The sequence below is a fragment of the Trachypithecus francoisi genome, unplaced genomic scaffold (genome assembly GCF_009764315.1).
Source record: "Trachypithecus francoisi isolate TF-2019V2 unplaced genomic scaffold, Tfra_2.0 Lachesis_group21, whole genome shotgun sequence".
Classification (NCBI taxonomy): Eukaryota; Metazoa; Chordata; class Mammalia; order Primates; family Cercopithecidae; genus Trachypithecus; species Trachypithecus francoisi.
Genome location: NW_022681467.1, coordinates 31,496,762 through 31,518,146, shown reverse-complemented (window position 1 = coordinate 31,518,146; position 21,385 = coordinate 31,496,762). Strand labels below are relative to the sequence as shown.

Genomic DNA, 21,385 nt, shown 5'->3' with positions numbered 1-21,385 from the left:
TTTGATTTTTAGTAGAGACAGGGTCTCAGTATGTTGCTCAGATTAGTCTAAAACTCCTAGGCTCAGGTAATCTTCCTGCCTAGGCCACCCAAAGTGCTGGGATTACAAGTGTGAGCCAGCACATCTGGCCAAAGGGCTGGTTTTTAAATTGAGTCTCCAGCTGGGCTCAGTAGTGCACACCTGTAATGCCAGCTACTCAGAAGGGTGAGATGGGAGGATAAATTGGCTCTCTACTCTTCTCTATGTTGGAACCAGAGTCAGGCATGATTTATTTGAGGACCACCTATAGGCCTTGCCCATAAGAAAGAATTTTCCCTTTGTGCCTCTTCCCTCCCTCTACTGCGGTGCACAGACTTGCCCTCATATCTAGAGTGCTGTGGCTCTCACGTAGGCCCCTAGTTTCTCCTGCCTGAAGGATAGAGCCTGATTAACCTTCAGTACCCAGTGTCACACACTAGCCAGCCTGAAGAGCTAAAGAGTCACAGAGCTTGGATGACTTAACTGAGTATGCTTCATACACAAGGGTGCGCGAAAAAATAAGGCTCTGCCCAGGAGAGGCAGGCAACAGAAGCCATACCTGGGCTCCAAGAAGAGAAAGAGGAGGGGCAGGAGATGGGCACAGGTGGCCCTGATACCCATTATAAAGTTCTGTTCTTTCCCCTTTCCCTGAGGAAAAAAAACAACATGGCTCCTTCAAGCCAGGGTCAAGTCAGGTCTGCACTGGTGAGAATTTCAGATCTTCCCTATAAATAGGTAGACTCTTTTAAATTTTAAATTGGACTTTAATATTTAACACCCACGATATCATGGAGAGAAGCCAAGAAGATAACAATGATGAGATTGAAATTCAGGGAACAAGTCACACAGTCTAAAACTCCCACAGATATAAAACCATTCCCTCATCAAAATGAGAGGACTCTTTTTTAGAGAGGGGGCCTCGCTCTCTCACCCAGACTGGAATGCAGTGATATGACCATAGCTCACTGTAGTCTTGAACTCCTGGCCTCAAGTGATCCTCCCATGTCAGCCTTCCGAGTGTCAACAGGTGTGCTGCACCTGAATAAGACTCTTGAAGGGTATCTGACACCCAGGTGTGAGAGGTGTGCCCAGCATCTCTCAGAGAATTCAGCGCAGAACCAGAATTCACACAAGTCAGCCCTTTCCCACCACTCGAATTCTTCCTCTCTCTGGGACTCTCACATCCTCTGCTTTTTCTTTTCCTGCTGTTTTCCCATGGGTCCAAGCCCAGGGACTCTCTCCCACTGGTTCTGCTCAACTATGCAGTGACAGCTGGTTCCTAGATGCTCAGTCTTGGAGCTTCAGGGATGGAAGGAATCACTGAGATCAGCCACTTTATTAATGAAGAAACGAAGTGGCCAACTCAGGGTAACAAGCTGAGTTGGTGGCAGAGCCTAGACTGAAACCAGCTCTGCTGACGCCCAGCCAGGGTTTCTTCCAAGCCAGGGTGCAGAAAGAAAACTCCCCGACAGCAAGGTTCAAGCTATGCATACCTCCTCTGCAATGAAGTCCATGGTATCAAATGTGACTCGGCTTTGCATCTTTTTCTGAAAGAAAGAGGGCAGGGAGAAGAGGGAGAATCAGCAAGACTGCCCCTAGAACTTTGCATCTAGAGCCCTTCTGTGTACCTGGACCACCATGGTGGGCAGGAAGCCATGGGAAACTTCCTTGCAGCTAGCCCTTTCAGGCCTGCCTCTGCTTGGAAGCCCCAACTCAGCACTAGGCTTGGGTCCAGCATTGACAATAGATGGTGAAGGCAAAGAACTATGGGGGCAGGGAGAAGGAAAGGAGGATAAAGAGGAAATAGGAAAGGAGAGAAGGAAGGGGAAAAAGCAGCAAACAAACAAGTATAGAGAAGGAAGAAAAGGAAGGATAAAAAGAAAGAAACAGGCCGGGCGCGGTGGCTCATGCCTGTAATCCCAGCACTTTGGGAGGCCGAGGCAGGCAGATCACGAGGTCAGGAGATCGAGACCATCCTGGCTAACACGGTGAAACCCCGTCTCTACTAAAAATACAAAAAACTAGCCGGGCGCGGTGGTGGGCGCCTGTAGTCCCAGCTGCTCGGGAGGCTGAGGCAGGAGAATGGCGGGAACCCGGGAGGCGGAGCTTGCAGTGAGCCGAGATGGCGCCACTGCACTCCAGCCTGGGCGACACAGCGAGACTCCGTCTCAAAAAAAAAAAAAAAAAAAGGAACAATGAAGCCAGCCTTCGTTAAGTGTCTTTAATGAGCCAAGCACGGTGTATCTTCCCTGTCACTCCATTTAGTCATCAGGACAAAGCAGGTCTTACTAAGCCCCATGAGGGACAGAGGTTGTGAAGGAACTTGCCCAAGGATCACACAGTAAGTCATGGTCCAGCTGAGACCCCAACTCAAGGCTTTCAGCAAACCCAGTGCCATGTCTGGAGTGTGGCCTCAAGCCACATGTCATTTGTTCCTTGGAGCCCCTCAGACCCGTGTCTCACCCCTACCACCTGTTTATCTTTTGCAAAGCCATGTGGTGCTTCTCAGGGAGGCTACTGAAGGAAAGAGGCAGTGCTCAGAAACATCCAGATTCACACATCTACTGAAGCAGTCTGGGGCTCCCCACCTGATCCTGCACTCCAGCTGCCCAGTGCTCCACCTGACAACCCTATGACCCTTATAGGCTGCCCTTGAGAGGCTTCTGCTCTGCTCAAGCCACTCTGGCTGCCAATGTGGTTAGGCTTAGCCTCCCACTCCCCCGACAAGTGACTCTGCATCTTAGCTTCCAAATGCCCCAAGCATCAGGCCACATCTTCTAGTAACCAAAGTCCTCTGATCTCCAGGGACCATTGGGTCACCACTGCATGCCACCCTGAGAGTCAGGAGGTCCTTCCTGAGAGCTAACCTGAGTCTCTTGGTTACAGTTCTTCTACTCCATTCGTTTTTCATCTCAGCCCAACCACAGGGCTGCAGCCTTGTTTGGTTTGGCCGGCACAAGGTCTTAAAATACAGTCTTTGTATCTGAATGTCTTTAGATGAGGCATATCTTTCCTCTCCAGCTGGCCTGATCTATCTTAAACTCAGCTACATACACACAAGTTACATTACCTGCTGGCCTCTTAGAAACCACTCTAAGGCTGCCTAACCTTCCCCCATCACCAGCCCCGTATCCCCCTTTCTTTGGCTACCATCTGTCAGAAGCCCTTTAGGGAAATTTCTTGGAGTGAATCACTAGATACAAAAGGGGTGGGGACCGGCTCCAGTCACTCCTGAAACAACAGAAAAATGGGCTGGATCTGTCCAGGTGATTGCTGGGGCAACTCTGAAGCCCTGAGCAACATACCCAGTAGCAACGAAGACACCTCTGGGGAACCAGAACAAGTTAGCAGAAGGGTGACCAACTTTTCTGAGCTAAAGAAGGGCACATGATCTACCACTGGGATAAAATATTTTAAATTGGGGCCTTTTAGAAAATCTAGAAACATGATCACCAGGCCGGGCGCGGTGGCTCACGCCTGTAATACCAGCACTTTGGGAGGCCGAGGCGGGCGGATCACGAGGTCAGGAGATCGAGACCATCCTGGCTAACAAGGTGAAACCCCGTCTCTACTAAAAATACACAAAATTAGCCGGGCGTGGTGGTGGGCACCTGTAGTCCTAGCTACTAGGGAGGCTGAGGCAGGAGCATGGCGTGAACCCGGGAGATGGATCTTGCAGTGCGCCAAGATGCACCACTGCACTCCAGCCTGGGTGACAGAGCAAGACTGTCTCAAAAAAAGAAAAGAAACACGGTCACCACAGTGAACAAGGCCCTGAAAATGCCCCCTGCACCAAAGTAGGGCTGTAGGAAAGAGAGTAGAGACACGAACAGAGTCAGCATGTGGGCATTCAGAAAACCCTGGTTATTGTGACTCCTGAATTGCTTCTGGCTCTTTTGATCACTGTTGAAATGGAGACCACTTCTCCACTCCCAAGGTTTCTTTCCACATGGAGGGAGGTGTATTAGTAGAACACTACTGGCCTCTCTCCTTCTACACTGAGGAGTGACTTAAACTCTTTGATGAATCTGGAAAAAGAAAAACTAGGCATGATTGTCTCCTTCCCTCTGAGCCCATATTTTGCTCCACCTTTCCCTGCTATGAGTTTCGGCAGCAGGCCTGCTGTTGCAGTGGCGACTGCCTTGGTCCAGCGTTGCCTGTGGCTAGGCATGTAAGGCTGTCTAAATCTGGGGTTCAGTATTAGATAAACCTCTTGGTTGATGATATAAGTCACCCTCTCCAACAGAAGTCTGGTCATTAATAAAAGTGACCATTGGGTCTCTCATCTGCTTTTCCTTTTGTCTTCTTTCTCAGTTCTGAGCTTGGGCCAGGAAGTGGGGTGAAATTTATTGGGCCTCTTTAAGCCCTCGTAATCCTGCTGAGCCCAGCTGCTTACATCCCAGAAGGAGAAGATAGGGTGCTTCCAGTGAGCACTCTCAATGATTTGATATTCCCGGAATCCCCTGAGGCCTTGGCGGAACATTTTACACACTCGGATCATTATGATGATATCCGTGGCAAACTGGTACAGTCCCTATGGAAACAAAGCAAACAAGATCAATAGAAACAATCTGTTCTCAACAGTCAACAGCAGGCTGGATGGCGCTGAACAAGGTAAAATTTACCAGGATTAAATGCAGTAGTGTACTGGAGTGATGGTTACATTTTCAGGAAGTTTGCAAGCCCCCTGAAATTAAGTTGGTAGCTTGACACTGGCCACGGTAGGAGTACTTACGCTACAGAAATTGGCAGCTACTAGTCAGGGCATCTCCTCTCCCCAGAAGCCAGTCGTTATGTACCAGCAAACCAATTAAATGTCAAATCCTTCACTTCCATCCACAAAGTAAGTGGCACAACTAATTGCAGGCAGTATAGGTACGATGTACAAAGCCTGAATTTTAGAACCAGATAGATCTGAGGGAATAATGGTAAGGGAATGCAACAAGTTGGCTGTCAAGATGAAGGGCCCACAAGCCAAGGAATGTGGGTAGATTTTAGAAGCAGAAAAGGCTGTGAGCCTTGAGAAAGGAATGCTCACACCTTGATTTTAGAACAAGAACATCTGTGTCAGACTTCTCACTTACAGTACTGTAATATAATAAATCTGCTCTGTTTTAAGCCATGAAATTGTGGTAATTTGTTATGGCAGCCATAGAAAATTAACAAAACACCTAATCCAAGATGGGCCATCCTATCTTTTCCCCAGGAATTTGGAATTGGGACTGCGAACAAGTGAATACAGAGGATAGGGAAAAATCCAGGATGTAGAACAATCTATAAATCAATGAACCCAGTTTCTTCAAAAAGTCAATTTAATGATGAAAAAACAAGACATGGGGGCTGCTCTAGATTAATAAAGATTCAAGAGATATACCAACGGTATGCTTCTTGACTAGATACTGATTCATGACAACAAGCTATAAAAGGCACTCTAGGCCAGGTGCAGCGGCTCACGCCTGTAATCCCAGCATTTTGGGAGGCCAAGGCGGGTGAATCACTTGAGGTCAGGAGTTTGAGACCAGCATGACCAACATAGTGAAACCCTGTCTCTCCTAAAAATACAAAAATTAGCCTGGCATGGTGGTACGTGCCTGTAGTCCCAGCTACTTGGGAGGCTGAGGCAGGAGAATCGCTTGAACCTGGAAGGTGGAGGTTGCAGTGAGCTGAGATCGCGCCACTGCACTCCAGCCTAGGTGACAGAGCAAAGGCACTCTAGGGACAAATAAAGAAATTGAATATGACTGCACATTAGGTAATATTAGGAAATCAGTGCTGATTTTCTTAGTATAATAGTGGTATTTGGTTATATGGATAATGTCATTATCTTTAAGAAAGATATGTCATAAAGTATACAGCTTACTTTCAAACAATTCAGCAAACACATATACAAATACATAAAGCCAGGCCGGGCGCAGTGACTCATGCCTGTAATCCCAGCACTTTGGGAGGCCAAAGTGGGCAGATCACCTGAGGCTGGGAGTTCGAGACCAGCCTGACCAACACGGAGAAACCCCGCCTCCACTAAAAATAAAAAATTAGCCAGGTGTGGTGGCACATGCCTGTAATCCCAGCTACCAGGGAGGCTGTGGCAGAATCGCTTGAACCCAGGAGGCGGAGGTTGCAGTGAGCTGAGATCACGCCATTGCACTCCAGCCCGGGCAACAAGAGCCCCCCCACAAAAAAAAAAAGAAAAAAAAATACATAAAGCCAATACAGCAAAATGGTGAATGACAGATCTAGAGGATGATACATATACATATATATGTAAAATATTTCAACTTTTATGTTTGAAAATTTTCCAATAAAATGTGCAAAAACTTTAGTTTGGGGAGGGGTTAGAAAAAAATGCAAAAAATACATAAAAGTCTCTGTTTACTAACTTCTGTTGAAAAGTACATCGTTAACTAGGCACAGCGGCACTCGCCTGTAGTCAGAGCTACTCGGGAGACTGAGGCAGGAGGATTGCTTGAGCCCAGGAGTTCAAGGTTGCAATGAGCTATGATCGCGCCACTGCACTCCAGCCTGGGTAACAGAGCAAGACCCTGCAACAACAACAACAAAAAAGAAACAAAAAACAAAAAAAACAGCTCTGGCACCATGGCTCATGCCTGTAATCCCAGCACTTTGGGAGGCCAAGGTGGGCTGATCACTTAAGATCAGGAGTTTGAGACTAGCCTGGCCAGCATGGTAAAATCCCATCTGTACTAAAAAAAACAAAAATTAGCCAGGTGTGGTGGTGGGTCCCTGTAATCCCAGCTACTCGGGAGGCTGAGGCAGGAGGATTACTTGAGCCCAGGAGTTTAAGGTTGCAATGAGCTATGATTGCACCACTGCACTCCAGCCTGGGTAACAGAGCAAGACCCTACAACAACAACAACAACAACAACAAAAAGAAACAAAAAACAAAAAAACCAGCTCTGGCACCATGGCTCATGCCTGTAATCCTAGCACTTTGGGAGGCCAAGGTAGACTGATCGCTTGAGACCAGGAGTTTGAGACTAGCCTGGCCAACATGGTGAAATCCCATCTGTACTAAAAAAACAAAAATTAGCCAGGTGTGCTGGTGGGTGCCTGTAATCCCAGCTACTCAGGAGGCTGAGGCACCAGAATCGCTTGAACCTGGGAGGTGGAAGTTGCAGTGAGCTGAAATTGTGCCACTGCACTCCAGCCTGGGCAACAGATTGAGACTCTGTCTCAAAAAACTAAATAAAATAAAAAATAAATAAAAACAAAAAAAGGAAAAAACAGAATATTCTTTTTAAAGTATATCATAAACAAAGTGAGATGACAAACTGAAGACTGGAAAAATATACTTGCTATGTGCATAATCAACAACGGATTACGATCCAAAATCTATTTTTTGTAATCCTACAAATCAAAAGAAAAATACAAATAACCCAATAGCAAAATGAGCAAAGGTAATTCAAAGGGAAAGTTCAAATTACCTATAAATTGTGAAAAGATTGTTTTTATTCATTTGTATTTATATTTATATTTTTTGTAAAAAGGGGATTTCACTTTGTTGCTCAGGCTGGTTTCCAACTCTGGCTTCAAGTGATCCTTCCACCTCAGCCTCCCAAAGTGCTGGGATTACAGGCGAGCCTCCATGCCCCAGCCAAATTGTGAAACCATTCTTAACACTGCTAGAAATAATGGAAATGGAAATTAGAGTAATAACAAGGTACTATTTTGCACTTATCACTGGGAACTGGAAAACATGGTACAACCATGTTGAAGAGCAATTTGGCAACATTACATAAAGTTCAGGACGTGTGTACTTCACAATGGAGGAATTGTATGTACTTTATGTGTCCTCTTCAGAGAAACATACATGTACAAGGGGATAGCCATGAGGGTAATCACGGCAACATTGTGTGTAACAATGAATGGCTAAAAACAAGTGTCCATTAGTAGGGATTGAAGGGATCAATACATTATGGTACAGCCACAGAATTGAACATAGCACTAAGTCTGTGTGTGTCAATGTGGATAAAACTGAAATGAATTTGAGTGGGGAAAAAAGAACTATGATGCTATTATGCTATCATTTTTAAAAGTGTGCCACATACTACATATTGCTTATGGATATATACACATGTGATAATATATAAAAATATAAATAGGGTGACACCAACTTCAGGAAAGTGGTTACTAGTAAAGAGAAATAAAGGGGCATGGGATGGTAAAGAGCTTTCCCTGCACCTGTAATGTTGTATTTCTTAAAAATTAGGTATCTATGGAAATATGGGGAAAGGTACTTTATGAATAAAATTAATACTTATTGAGTACAATTTACTATTGTCAGGCATTATCCAAAGCATTATTCTAATATGTAAATCATTTAATCAGTCAATGTACGCAGTAGGTACTAATATTATCATCTCACTTTAGAGGAGAAAATAAAGGCACAGCAAACCAAGCAACTTGCCTAGGGTCACATGACTAATAGGTGATGGGGATTTAAACCCAGGTGGTCTGGCTCCAGAGTTCACAAGCTTAACCTACGACTCTATGTTGCTACCCTGCCTTGTTCTCTCTGGATCTCATAATAGCAGGAAGAGTGGGCACAGAACAGGACTCAGTGGCTCTGAGTGTGGCCTATGGCTTGCTCAGTGTTGGGGGCTGGTAGGCTACAGGACAGGGGTCCAGTCCCTCCTTTGTGCCATGCTGTGACTCCAAAAGGTACAGGATAACCACCATTTATCCAAGACCCCCTCCTATACCTGCATCTACCTTCCTCAAAACACCTGTCTGTTCAATTTTCTGCTCTTCCCTCCCAGGGCCCTTGCCCCTCCTCACCAGTTCCTTCTTCAGGAGCTGCCAGGCATAAGTTACCATGTATCTCCTCATGGTTCCTGGGAGGGCAAATGGCACAACTAGCCCATTTGCCTTTCAAGGGGAGGAGTACAAAATCTTCCCCAAGAATCCAATAATACTAGAAACAAATAGATTTCCTTAGTCACAAGGCAAGAGCTGCACTCCACTCCTCCCACCATACCATCAGCTGCTGGAAGCCCTGCTCTGAGAATATCATTCTTAGAATCTCCTAAGGTCACAATGAAAGATTCTGGAGCCTGGCAGGGGGCACAGGGATTGGAATGTGGGGGTCTAACATTTATTGGATACTCACAGGCATTATCTCAGCTAATCCTCACAACCACCCAAACTTTTTTTTTTTTTTTTTTTAGACGGAGTCTCGCTCTGTCGCCCAGGCTGGAGTGCAGTAGCCGGATCTCAGCTCACTGCAAGCCCCGCCTCCCGGGTTTATGCCATTCTCCTGCCTCAGCCTCCCGAGTAGCTGGGACTACAGGCGCCCGCCACCTCGCCCGGCTAGTTTTTTCTGTATTTTTCTAGTAGAGACGGGGTTTCACCATGTTAGCCAGGATGGTCTCGATCTCCTGACCTCATGATCCGCCCGTCTCGGCCTCCCAAAGTGCTGGGATTACAGGCTTGAGCCACTGCGCCCGGCCTATAACTGCATTTCTAATCAGCTAAGTAGGAAGTGGGGAACAGAAGAAAAAGATGAAGAGAAAGAAGAGGAAAAAGTTGATTTAAAAAGATAACTCATTCTCTCTCTCATAGAAAAATGGGTGTACTTGGTTACAGTGGGAGGCTTCTAGGCTGGGAGTAGGTTCATTCATCCAGCACCTTAGGCCAGTGACCACTCTGAGACTTACAACTTGGAGGCCATGGAATGTGAGTGCAAAGTACTGCCCCATAAGTCTGGTTAAATCAGGACAATTAAAAAAACTCAGCAAAACAGAAGACCTCACCCAAATCAAGTATCAAATATTGAATGGAATTTGGTGACTACAACTCAAATCTCTGGGGTCTTTCTAAAGGTACAGAAAAATATAGGCTCTAAAGCAGTTTTTTCTATTAAAGATGACAATCAAGTATCTCAATTTGCTCTTTCACCAGGATCCTCCGTAGAAAACTGTGATTTCTTTTTTTTTTTTTTTTTTTCAGTTTTTGAGATGGAGTCTCGCTCTGTTGCCCAGGCGGGAGTGCAGTGGCGCCATCTCAGCTCACTGCAAGCTCCGCCTCCTGGGTTCACACCATTCTCCTGCCTCGGCCTCCCGAGTAGCTGGCACTACAGGCGCCCGCCACCACACCCAGCTAATTTTTTTTTGTATTTTTAGTAGAGACAGGATTTCACCGTGTTAGCCAGGATGGTCTCGATCTCCCGACCTCGTGATCCACCTGCCTTGACCTTCCAAAGTGCTGGGTTTACAGGCGTGAGCCACTGCACCCAGCCTGAAAACTCTTGATTCCCAGCATCACCTGCTCTGCCATTCCTATCTCGTGGGGTGTATCTGTCAACCCTCTTCCAACTGATAGGTAGACAGAAAGGCACTGAGTGCAGCAAAGACAGCTGGTCAACTGAGAAGAAAGACAAAGGCCACTCTTGGGGTGGGGCAGTAATCACACACAGAGGTGAGAAGGGACAGAACGGGTTTTTCCCCATACCCTGAGAAAAGAGGTAAAGAATTTAGGGAGAGAAAGAAGAGAAAGTTTTAGAAAAAGAGAGAGAGAGATGAGGTATGGAGTTTTTGCCTCCCCCACTGCAGACCTAGTTTTAAGGAAGGAAATATAAGAAGATCCCCTTCAAAAGTTTAGGGGGCTTCTGAAAGAAACAACTGGACCTGGAGAAGGCAAGAGAGATGGTAGGAGATGGCTATAGGCAGGAGGGGTGTCCCGTCAGTCCTCTGAACTGCCTGAGGATCCAAGAGTGAAAAGGAAAGTATCCAGGCTCACAAGAGGCCTCAGATGATGCCAGTTAAGACCTGATGAGACTCCGAAAATGGTTACTGCCAACCTCACCTCTTGCCAGCTGTGGTTGTACAATTTCTCTAGGAATCAGATCAGCTTTGGGGAAGAAGAGGCAGGAAGTTTAGAGAGCTTTGAAAGGGCCCAAGATGAATCAATACGCTTGAAATTATATCCACTCGGCCGGGCGCGGTGGCTCAAGCCTGTAATCCCAGCACTTTGGGAGGCGAGACGGGCGGATCACGAGGTCAGGAGATCGAGACCATCCTGGCTAACACAGTGAAACCCCGTCTCTACTAAAAATACAAAAACTAGCCGGGCGAGGTGGCGGGCGCCTGCAGTCCCAGCTACTCGGGAGGCTGAGGCAGGAGAATGGCGTAAACCCGGAGGCGGAGCTTGCAGTGAGCTGAGATCCGGCACTGCACTCCAGTCCGGGCAACAGAGCGAGACTCCGCCTCAAAAAAAAAAAAAAAAAAAAAAAAAAGAAATAGCACCAGACTTATACAAATATGTTATCGAAAAAGCAGGAGAGGGAGGCAGGAAACAGGAAAAACAAACGGCAGATGAAAGACAATCACCAAAAAAAAAAAAAAAAGAAAGAAAGAAAAAGAAAAAGAAAAAAAGCTAACACGAAACAGATGATAATCATGAACAAAGAAGTCAAAGGGCTTAATGAATTTAAAACAAGCAATCAAAGCAAAGATGTAATCGTTCAAAGAAAAGACACTCAAGACAGCCAGAGAAGACACTGGCAGAGCTTAGGAAAGAAGGGATTTTAAAAATAACCATCTCAGAAGGGAAGGTCATTCCAGAAACATCAAAAAGCTAGTCTTGCTGAGAACAGAAGATAGGACTGCAAAAAGCAAATGAAGAAGTTGGGAATGATTTAAAAAGAGCCAAGAGGCCAGGCATGGTGGCTCATGTCTGTAATCCCAGCATATTGGGAGGCTGAGGCAGGTGGATCACCTGAGGTCAGGAGTTTGAGACAAGCCTGGCCAACATGGTGAAAATCCGTCTCTACTAAAAATACAAAAAATTAACCAGGTATGGTGGCAGGCGCCTGTAATCCCAGCTACTCAAGAGGCTGAGGCAAGAGAATAGCTTGAACCTGGGAGGCAGAGGTTGCAGTGAACCAAGATCATGCCACCACACTCCAGCTGGGTGACAGAGCAAGAGGAAAGAAAACGGGGGTGGTGGTGACAGAGCAAGATGAAAGAAAAAGGGGAGGGGAGGGGGACGGAGAGGAGGTGGGGGAGGGGAGAGGAGAAGGGGAAGGGAGGGGAGGCGGGAAGGGGAAGGGAGGGGAGGCGGGAAGGGGAAGGGAGGGGAGGGGAGGGGAGAGGAGAAGATAGAAGGGAAGAGGAGGGAAGAGGAGGGAAGAGAAGGGAAGAGAAGGGAAAAGAAGGAAAGGGAAGAGGCATATGGCAGTGTAGAGACAGAGAAAGTGAGAGGTAGGGCCAGGCACGGCGGCTCACACCTGTAATCCCAGCACTTTGGGTGGCTAAGGCAGGAGGATTGTTTGGGCCCAGCAGTTTGAGGCCAGCCTGGGCAACATAGCGAGACCCTGTATCTACAAGAAAACACACACAAAAAAAATTAGTGAGGCATGGTGGCACGTGCCTGTCATCCCAGCTACTCATGAAGCTGAGGCAGGACAGTTTGAACCCAGGAGTTTGAAGCTGCAGTGAGCTAGGATTGCAACACTGCACTGAATTTTCTGAATAACTAATGACATTGAGCCTGGGTGACAGCCTCTGTCAAATGAAATACTAAGTGCTGGTGAGGATGTAGAGCAACTACAACTCTCATTCATTGCTGGGCCCTGGATTCTACCCTGGCTAGTACTTCTACTTTCTGAACTTTAGTTTGCCAATCTGTGAACTAAAGGGGTTGTCCTAAGGTTCTATGAATCAAACACACATTTATAGAAACAAAGGTGGCAATATGTAGCAAAATATTTCAATCAGTCCTCTACTGGGATTATAGCTTAAGGAAGTACTGGTATCCCTTACCATCCAAACTCTTGCTATCAGAATGCTTCCTTTTCAAACTCAGAAACCAAATAGATTTGATAGTAATAAGACACTTAAAATTCGAAATCAGAAAAAGCTTTAAGCACTATATGATTATCATATTATTTTAATGAAAAATCAGAAATACTCTAAGTGTTCAGCAATAAAGCAATATTCTTTACAGTGCATCCAGACTAAGTCTCCTAAAACACAAATCTGATCACATCCCTCCCCTGCTTTAAGTCCTTCCATGGTTCCTACTGTCTATGTTAAACGTGGGTTTGAATCCCAATCTTGCCATGGACTGGCTGAACCTAGGAAAGTTAATTAATCTCTCTAGACCTTAATTTCTCATCTGTAAATAAAGTATCACACATACACAGATGTTCAAGAATGACTAACTGACACGGTTTGGCTGTATCCGAACCCAAATCTCATCTTGAATTGTAGCTCTCATAATTTCCACGTGTTGTGGGAAGGACCCAGTGGAAGATAATTCAATCATGGGGGCGGTTCCCTCATACTGTTCTCATGGTAGTAAATAAGTCTCACAAGATCTGATGGTTTTATAAGGGGAAACCCCTTTCACTTTGTTCTCATTCTCTCTGCCTGCCGCCATCCATGTAAGATGTGACTTGCTCCTCCTTGTCTTCCACCATGATTGTGAGGCCTCCCTAGCCATGTGGAGCTGTGAGTTCATTAAACCTTTTTCCTTCATAAATTACCCAGTCTTGGGTATGTCTTTATTAGCAGCGTGAGAACAGACTACTACACTAATAATAATATCAATGCTTATGCCTTTTAAAAATACTACATACTAGAACTTACACATTCAAGGAAGTATTATCTCTTCATAACCATTGTTTTAAAAAAAATACTAAGTATATACTCTGTGCCAAACCCTGCACCAGTTCCCTTGCATATATTTCTCCTCATCGACTCTTCAGAGCCATCCTGTGTGGTAGTTACTATTTCCAGGCTCAGAAAGATGATTACCCAAGGCCACATCATAAAATAACTCATAGCAGTTCTATTTGTAACAGCTCAAAGGTGCAAACAACCCAAATGTCCTTCAACGGATGGTTAAATATACCATGGTACATCTATACCATGGATTACTACTCAGCAATAAAAAGGACAAACTATTGACACAAGCAACTACTTGGGTGAATCTCCAGGGAATTGTGCCAAGTGGAAAGAGCCAAGCCCAAATGATTACACACTATATGATTCCAAGTATGTAACATTTTTGAAATAACAGAGTTATAGGCATGGAGAATAGATCAGTGGTTGCCTGTGGTTAGGGATAGGGGAAGGGAAGATGAATGGATGCAATTCTAAAGAGACAGCACGAGGGATTTTTTTGTGGTGATCAGACAGTTCTAGCTATTGTGGTAGTAGTTGCACGAATCCATACATGATAAAATTGCATAGACCTACACACACACATACACACACAAATGCATGTATGTAAAACTGGGAAAATGTGAATAAAGTCTGTGGATTGTACCAATGTCAATTTCCTGGTTTTGATATTGTACTATAGCTATGCAAGATGTTACCATTACAGAAAACTGAGTGAAGGGTACATGAAACCTCTCTGAACTACTTTTGCAACCTTCTATGAATCTGTAATTATTTCCAAATAAAAAACTTATTATTTTTTTGAGATGGAGTCTCATACTGCCACCCGGGCTGGAGTGTAGTGGCGTGGTCTCAGCTCACTGCAACCTCTGCCTCCCGGGTTCAAGTGAGTCTCCTGCCTCAGCCTCCAAAGTAGCTGGGATTACAGGCACCCGCCACCACGCACAGCTAATTTTTTGTATTTTCAGTAGAGATGGGATTTCACTATATTGGCCAGGCTGGTCTCAAACTCCTGACCTCGTGATCCACCTGCCTTGGCCTCCCAAAGTGCTGGGATTACAGGCGTGAACCATTGTGCTTGGCCAATAAAAAGCTTTTTAAAAGATGTATTCTCCAGTACGATGGCTCTGATAAAGAAGAAAATAAGTATTCAAGCTTCTTTTCCACAACCCTCAACAACAAAGTGCCATCAAAAGGCACTGAGGTCTCTGAAAGAGTCTGGGACTCATATGAGAGCTCTGCCTTCCCAGGGATGGTCTGCAATCCACATTTGTCCTCTTTCCTTTAACCAACACTGAGGCTGGCTAGGAGTCAGGCCTTGTATTGGAAGCTAAGTGATAGGAGATGAATGAGTTATGATCCCTTCCCAAGTGAACACCCAATCTAGGGATAAAAAGGCATAATAAGAATCTGGGCTAAAAGTCAAAAGATTTCTGTCCTCATGGAATCACTTACTAGCTTTCTTATTTTGGACCAATCCATCTTCTGGCATCTTGGCCTCTCAATCTGTAAAATTCAAAAGAATGAAATATAAATGTATATTTTAAACTTAATCTGGGACCCCTGGGAGGGTTCAAGGATATATGTAAATCACATGAAAGTAGATAACTGCATCCCTTTTCGAAGAAGAGGCATTACATATTTTTTTTTCAGACTCTGAGAATCTGAATGTTTTAACTTTTGTCATGGACATTTTCAAGCACATACAAAAGTAGAGTGTACATATTGCCAATCTTTCAAGTGATCCGCCCACTTCAGCCTTCCAAAGTGCTGAGATTACAGGCATGAGCCACCAAGCCCGGCTAATTTTTTTGTATTTTTAGTAGAGACGGGGTTTCATCATGTTGCCCAGGCTGGTCTTGAACTCCTGAGCTCAGGTGATCCACCTACCTAGGTCTCCCAAAGTGCTGGGATTACAGGCATGAGCCACTGCACCCGGCCAACTACTGAGCCAATCTTGTTTCATTTATTCCCTCCACATTATTTATTATTTACTGCTGAATTACTTTAAAGCAGGCTTACTGGCCCATAAAGGGCTGGATTTTAAAATTCAATTTCTAAGTCCCCTTCCAGTCTAACATTCAATGATTCTAATAGATCTCTCAGGTCCCTCCTTCCACCTCTAATAATTCACGATTTCAATAGGGATGGAAGAAATAAACTAGAGATCTAACATAACATTTCATGATATTCCAGGTGCCACAAAAGTTCATTTCCTTTCATGAGAAGAACTAAATTTTAAACATGGAATTCTAGGACATTTATGATTTAAACTCCACCAGTGTTCCAACCTCTCTCACCCCTTCTCCAGATCCCAATCACCTTCCCATATAGCCTGCAGTTTCTACAGTTTTGCTCCTACTCACTATGTGCCTTTGTACAGGCAGTACCTTCTACCTGGAATGTCCCTGAGCCCCACCCATTTTCTTCTTGAGTCTCAGCTTGAAGTCCCCTCCCCAGTGAAGACTTCTAGCACCTCCTGCCTCCACAGAAGGGTTTAGTGTGCTCCTTTAGCCCTGGAAACTGAGTACCTGTTGCCACACAGGTAATAGCACTGTTGGCCACTCTGAGCACAAACCCAACTACCAAGGCGCCAGACAGAAGTCAAGGTTTGAAGCCAGTAGGCATAACAAACACTAGGGCCCTGCTTTCTCACCTCTAAATAGAAAATAGAGAAAAATATCAGCTCTAAATAAAGCAACAACCTGAGAGCAACAGTAAATGCAAACAACATTCTATTTCAGAGAACCATAGGGAATGGTGGAGATTGAGACCAAATGGGACAGAGTATCTTATCTAAAGGAAGTCTTCTCTACTCAGTGTCAGTTGATTACTGACTGGCAGGAATTTGAGTCCAGTGTGGCCAGCTCTTCCATTTTTTCAGGAAAAACCAGATTTGCATGTGAAATCTCCCAATTTTTACATGTCAGCAACTAAAAAGCATTAAAGGCCCATTGCAATGACTTTCAAGGTTTTCAGGCTATGGAAATGATTTCATGAGGGTCCACTTCTACCCATCCAAAGGAAACATCCTATGATAGGGACAATCAGGGCTAACGGCGTGTTAATGGTTGTTAAACATGCTCCTCCATCCTGCACAGAGCTCAAAAGGACTACAAGTGTCATACAAAACCTTTCATATGAGGCCCCTGGCCTTTCAGGGCCTCAGTTTCCCCTTCTGTAAAATGAGGATACAAACCCTATTTGTGGCCAGGCGCGGTGGCTCACGCCTGTAATCCCAAGCACTTTGGGAGGCTGAGGCGGGTGAATCACCTGAGGTCAAGAGTTCGAGACCAGCCTGGCCAACATGGTGAACCCCCATCTCTACCAAAAATACAAAATATTAGCCGGGTGTGGTGGTGGGCGCCTGTAATCCCAGCTACTTGGGAGGCTGAGGCAGAAGAATCACTTGAACCCGGTAGGCAGAGGACTCAGTCTCAAAAAAAAAGAAAAAAGCAACAACAACTATGTGTGAGTCAGCTATCAGACAGAAAACCACCTGGCCGAGGGCTGTCAGGGCCACATGCTTCTACCTGCATCATCTCATTGAATTCTCAATGACCTCTGAGAGGTAAGTTCTGTTACATCCACATTTTACTGTTAAGAAAACAGTAGCTCAGAGATAGCAAGCAGTTTACCTAATAAAAACAAGAGCAAACTTCTTAAAAGCCCTTTCTCTCCAAGGGCTTAACTTATTTAATCCTCCCAGCAACTCTGAGGTGGGTACCATCAAAGGGGATTCCACCAAGGCAAAAGGCAGTCTCACTCCAATCCTCTAACCCAAGGCTGCTCAACAGAAATATAACGTAAACCGCACATGCAATTTAAATGTTTTTTAGTAGCTGCATTTAAAAAGTAAAAACAGGTGAAATTAATAACATTTTATTTGACCCAGTGTATGCAAAACATATTACAACATGTAATCAGTATTAAAAAGTATTGAGACATTTTACATTAGTTTTTTGGTATTAAGTCCCGTATTTTACAGTTAAGCACATCTCAATTCGCTATATTTCGAGGGTTATCAACTAGCTCCGTTGCAAGAGCTCAGTCAACTCAGGCGGCCAGCGGCCACCATAAAGGGCAACGCATTTACAGTTCACTTATTAAATCCTGAAGTTAACAGAACCCACAGAGCCTCCCTTCCCTTGGTTTCGGAGGACACGCGAAAAATAACAATAGCAAAGAGTTCTGGAGCATTTCCTTTGCGCCAGACGGTGTGTTGTAGTTTGTCATCCTCGCAGTAAGGCGGGTGCTATCGCCCTCCTAGTTTGACCAAGCGATAGGACTTTCTCCAGCCGGGCCCTTCCCGAGAGAACGAACGCCGTCCCGCTCCCCTGTTCGGATCACCGCCGGGCGCCACCAGGACGAGCGCCGGCCAGCTGTCACCCTAATCATTCCCGAAGGAGGGGCCGTCACAGTTACAGCCCATCAGGGTCAATCAGGAGGGGCGCGCGCACGGAAAGGTCACCTGCAAGCCGAAGCGGCTCAAGAATAAGTTCCGGAACTTGAAGTTTACCTCGAAACATTCAGGCTCCTCCTCCGACTCCTCCTCGAACTTGCGCTCAGAGACGCCACCATTCGCAAGGAGCCGAAGCCACGCGCCGCTCGCCCTCCTGCACTGCGAGGGCAGCAGCCGCCTCATGCGACTCGAGAACGCTAGAGGGCGCCGCTTCCGAGAGCCCGCAAGCGGCTTCCGGGGGCTCGCGCGCCGACCTGGACGCAAAGAAGCCAGAGACTTTTCGTTTCCGGCTGCCGCAGGCGCTTCGCTGGTGCAGGTAAGCTCCGCGCACTCTCTGCCGGTCCCGAGTCTGCCTCCCTCGCGGGTGGCGCGAGCTCTGCCCTTTAACCGGAAACGTCTCCCTGCTCACCCCGCCCGCGCGCAGACGCAGTGCTGAGCCCACAGCTACCGGACAAAGAGTGACGCCCAGAGCTGGAGTTATGGCGGCGACGGAGCCGATCTTGGGGGCCACTGGGAGTCCCGCGGCGGTGCCACCGGAGAAACCGGAAGGAGCGGGTTCGAGCTCAGACTCTGAGCTTAACTCTGTGGGCTCCTCGCTGTCGAAGGCCTCACCGCCTGCCCCGGAGCCCTCCAGCCCCAACGCCGCGGTCCCCGAAGCCATCCCTACGCCCCGGGCTGCGGCCTCCGCGGCCCGGGAGTTGCCCCTCGGGCCAGCACCCGTGAGCGTCGCGCCTCAGGCCGAAGCCGAAGCGCGCTCCCCACCAGGCCTAGGCGGTTCTAGACTCGGCCCCGAGACGTTCCGCCAGCGTTTCCGGCAGTTCCGCTACCAGGACGCGGCGGGTCCCCGGGAGGCTTTCCGGCAGCTGCGGGAGCTGTCCCGTCAGTGGCTGCGGCCTGACATCCGCACCAAGGAGCAGATCGTGGAGATGCTGGTGCAAGAGCAGCTGCTCGCCATCCTGCCCGAGGCGGCTCGGGCCCGGCGGATCCGTCGCCGCACGGATGTGCGCATCACTGGTTGAGCGGTGGAACTGCGGGCGGCCAGGGCCGGGCGCTCTGTGTAGACTAGGGCCATGATCGGGTCCGGAGGCCTGAGCCTGGGAGCCCACTTGGCCATGTTAATGAAAAATGAGTTTTGGCAGCGCCTGTGGTCTGGTGTGTCTCTTTCATTCGTTCTTTATTGGGTTTATTTTACCAAGCCTATTTACCACCGCCTTTCTGGCTGGTGCCGAAACGAAGTTGGGAGTCCCTAACAATAAGGCCTTCGTTGGCTATAGTGGGATCTTTTGATGTTGTCTGAAACTGGGTTATTCCCTCTACCACATATGGGAAGTTTTTCACCTGGGCTCCCAAGGACCCACTTGGGTTTCTTACACGCAAAATAGCTGGCTTTATTAAATGCTCACTTAACTGGCTACCTCTATGCCAATATGGGCACCAACTTGCACCTGCCCTTTGGGTACAGGCTTCCCAAAATGTCCAAGTTACCGAGCCATTTTAATGTGAAGTGTTTACTGCAAACCTTCACAGAGATAGGCTAGTTTCTGTGAGCTCCGGCTTATGCCGCCAGACTTGCTCAACTTCCTTGCCAAATTTTAGGCCTGTGGTAGGAATTAAGCAGAACTAGTTGAAATAATGGATTATTTACATTACTGAAGCTACTCATTTTAATGCTGGCTCCCTTTTGGTTTTTAAACTAGCATAATTGTTTACAAAAGAAAGAATTTGGCAAATAATGAGGACCTGTTCTGAAATCTTAAACCTACTGTTTGTAGAGGCTTCTGCCCAACCAGGAAGGAGCTAGTTGGGGTCCATGGACAGCTTGGATTGGTCCCAGATAGGTCCTATTGCAGTGAGTGCCATTTGTTAATATAAGGAAGGCCAGACTTGTCTTCCTTGCACTGCTCTCAATCAAAATCAGCCTGTAGTTTACACCAGAAAGCATGAGTGAGACTGGGCTGGCAAGTTGGTGAGGGGCATTTTGCTTTTGCATATTAAAGACAAATTGAGAAGTATCTTTGCATTCTTGGGATTTCTTGGCAGAGTTTGCACCTGCCTCCCTGGAAAAAGATAGTTGTTCAGAAGGTAAGAACAGGCTTCTTTAAAAGGTAATGTTTAAAGAAGATTAAGAATAGGTGAAGGACAAGTGCGGTGACTCACGCCTATAATCCCAGCACTGTGGAAGGCAGAGGTGGTGGATCACTTGAGGTCAGGAGTTCGAGACCAGCTTGAACAACAGTGAAACCCCCATCTCTACTAAAAATACAAAATTATCTGGGTGTAGTGGCACATGCCTGTAATCCCAGCACTTTGGGAGGCCAAGGTGGGCGGATCACTTGAGGTCAGGAGCTTGAGACCAGCCTGACCAACATGGTGAAACCCCCATCTCTACTAAAAATACAAAATTAGCCGGGCATGGTGGTACATGCCTATAATCCCAGCTACTTGGGAGGCTGGGGCAGGAGAATCACTCGAAACTGGGAGGCGGAGGTTGCAGTGAGCGGTGATCGTGCCATTGCACTGCAGCCTGGGCAACAAGAGTGAAACTCCATCTCAAAAAAAAAAAAAAAAAAAGATGAAGAACTTTATACAGTCATGCGTCCCTTAATGGGGATGCATTCTGAAAGATGAGCCCTTAGGCAGTTTTACTGTGTGAGCCTCATAGAGTGCACTTATGTAAACTAGATGGTATAACCTATACACACCTAGGCATTGTGATAGAGCCTGCTGCTCCTAGGCTACAAGCATGTACAGCATGTGACTGTACTGAACACTATAGGCAGTTGTAACAATGGTATTTGTGTATCTATATATAGAAAAGTTTCAGTAAAAATATATAATAGGCTGGGCGCGGTGGCTCACGCCTGTAATCCCAGCACTTTGGGAGACCGAGGTGAGCGGATCACAAGGTCAGGAGTTTGAGACCAGCATGGCCATCATGGTGAAACCACGTCTCTACTAAAAATACAAAAATTAGCTGGGCGTGGTTGCGGGCACCTGTAATTCTAGCTACTCGGGAGGCTGAGGCAGGAGAATTGTTTGAACCTGGGAGGCGAAGGTTGCAGTGAGCTGAGATCGCGCCATTGCACACCAGTCTAGGCAACAGGTGAGGCTCCGTCTCAAAAAAAAATGTGTGTGTGTGTGTGTGTGTATATGTATATATATATGTATGTATGTAGAGATTGCGGGACTGGACGTTGTTCTGGCTGGGTAAGTGATGAGTGAATGTGAAGATCTAGGACGTTACTGTATGCTACTCCAG

The 21,385-nt window shown here is 46.5% G+C and overlaps 2 protein-coding genes across 5 annotated transcripts in view; one reads left to right on the top strand and one right to left on the bottom strand.

The window, feature by feature from the left end:
* Positions 1–18,342, bottom strand: part of CNBD2 (cyclic nucleotide binding domain containing 2) — a 72,427-nt gene extending 54,085 nt beyond the window's left edge. The window contains exons 1-4 of one of the 4 annotated variants that reach the window (XM_033186278.1): positions 18,184–18,342; positions 15,120–15,170; positions 4,415–4,552; positions 1,512–1,565 (exon numbers count right to left, since the gene is read on the bottom strand). In XM_033186278.1, coding sequence (XP_033042169.1) covers positions 1,512–1,565; positions 4,415–4,552; positions 15,120–15,170; positions 18,184–18,309 — 369 coding nt within the window. In that variant the 5' untranslated portion in view covers positions 18,310–18,342. Of the gene's footprint in view, positions 1–1,511; positions 1,566–4,414; positions 4,553–8,817; positions 9,184–15,119; positions 15,171–18,183 lie in introns of those variants that run through there. The other 3 variants (XM_033186280.1, XM_033186279.1, XM_033186281.1) reach the window with 3 other exon arrangements.
* SCAND1 (SCAN domain containing 1) lies at positions 18,281–19,269 on the top strand. Its single transcript, XM_033186283.1, is given in 3 exon segments — positions 18,281–18,403; positions 18,405–18,442; positions 18,551–19,269. Coding segments are annotated over 3 exon segments (729 nt in total). The 5' UTR covers positions 18,281–18,307; the 3' UTR covers positions 19,146–19,269.
* Positions 19,270–21,385: the final 2,116 nt, after the last annotated feature.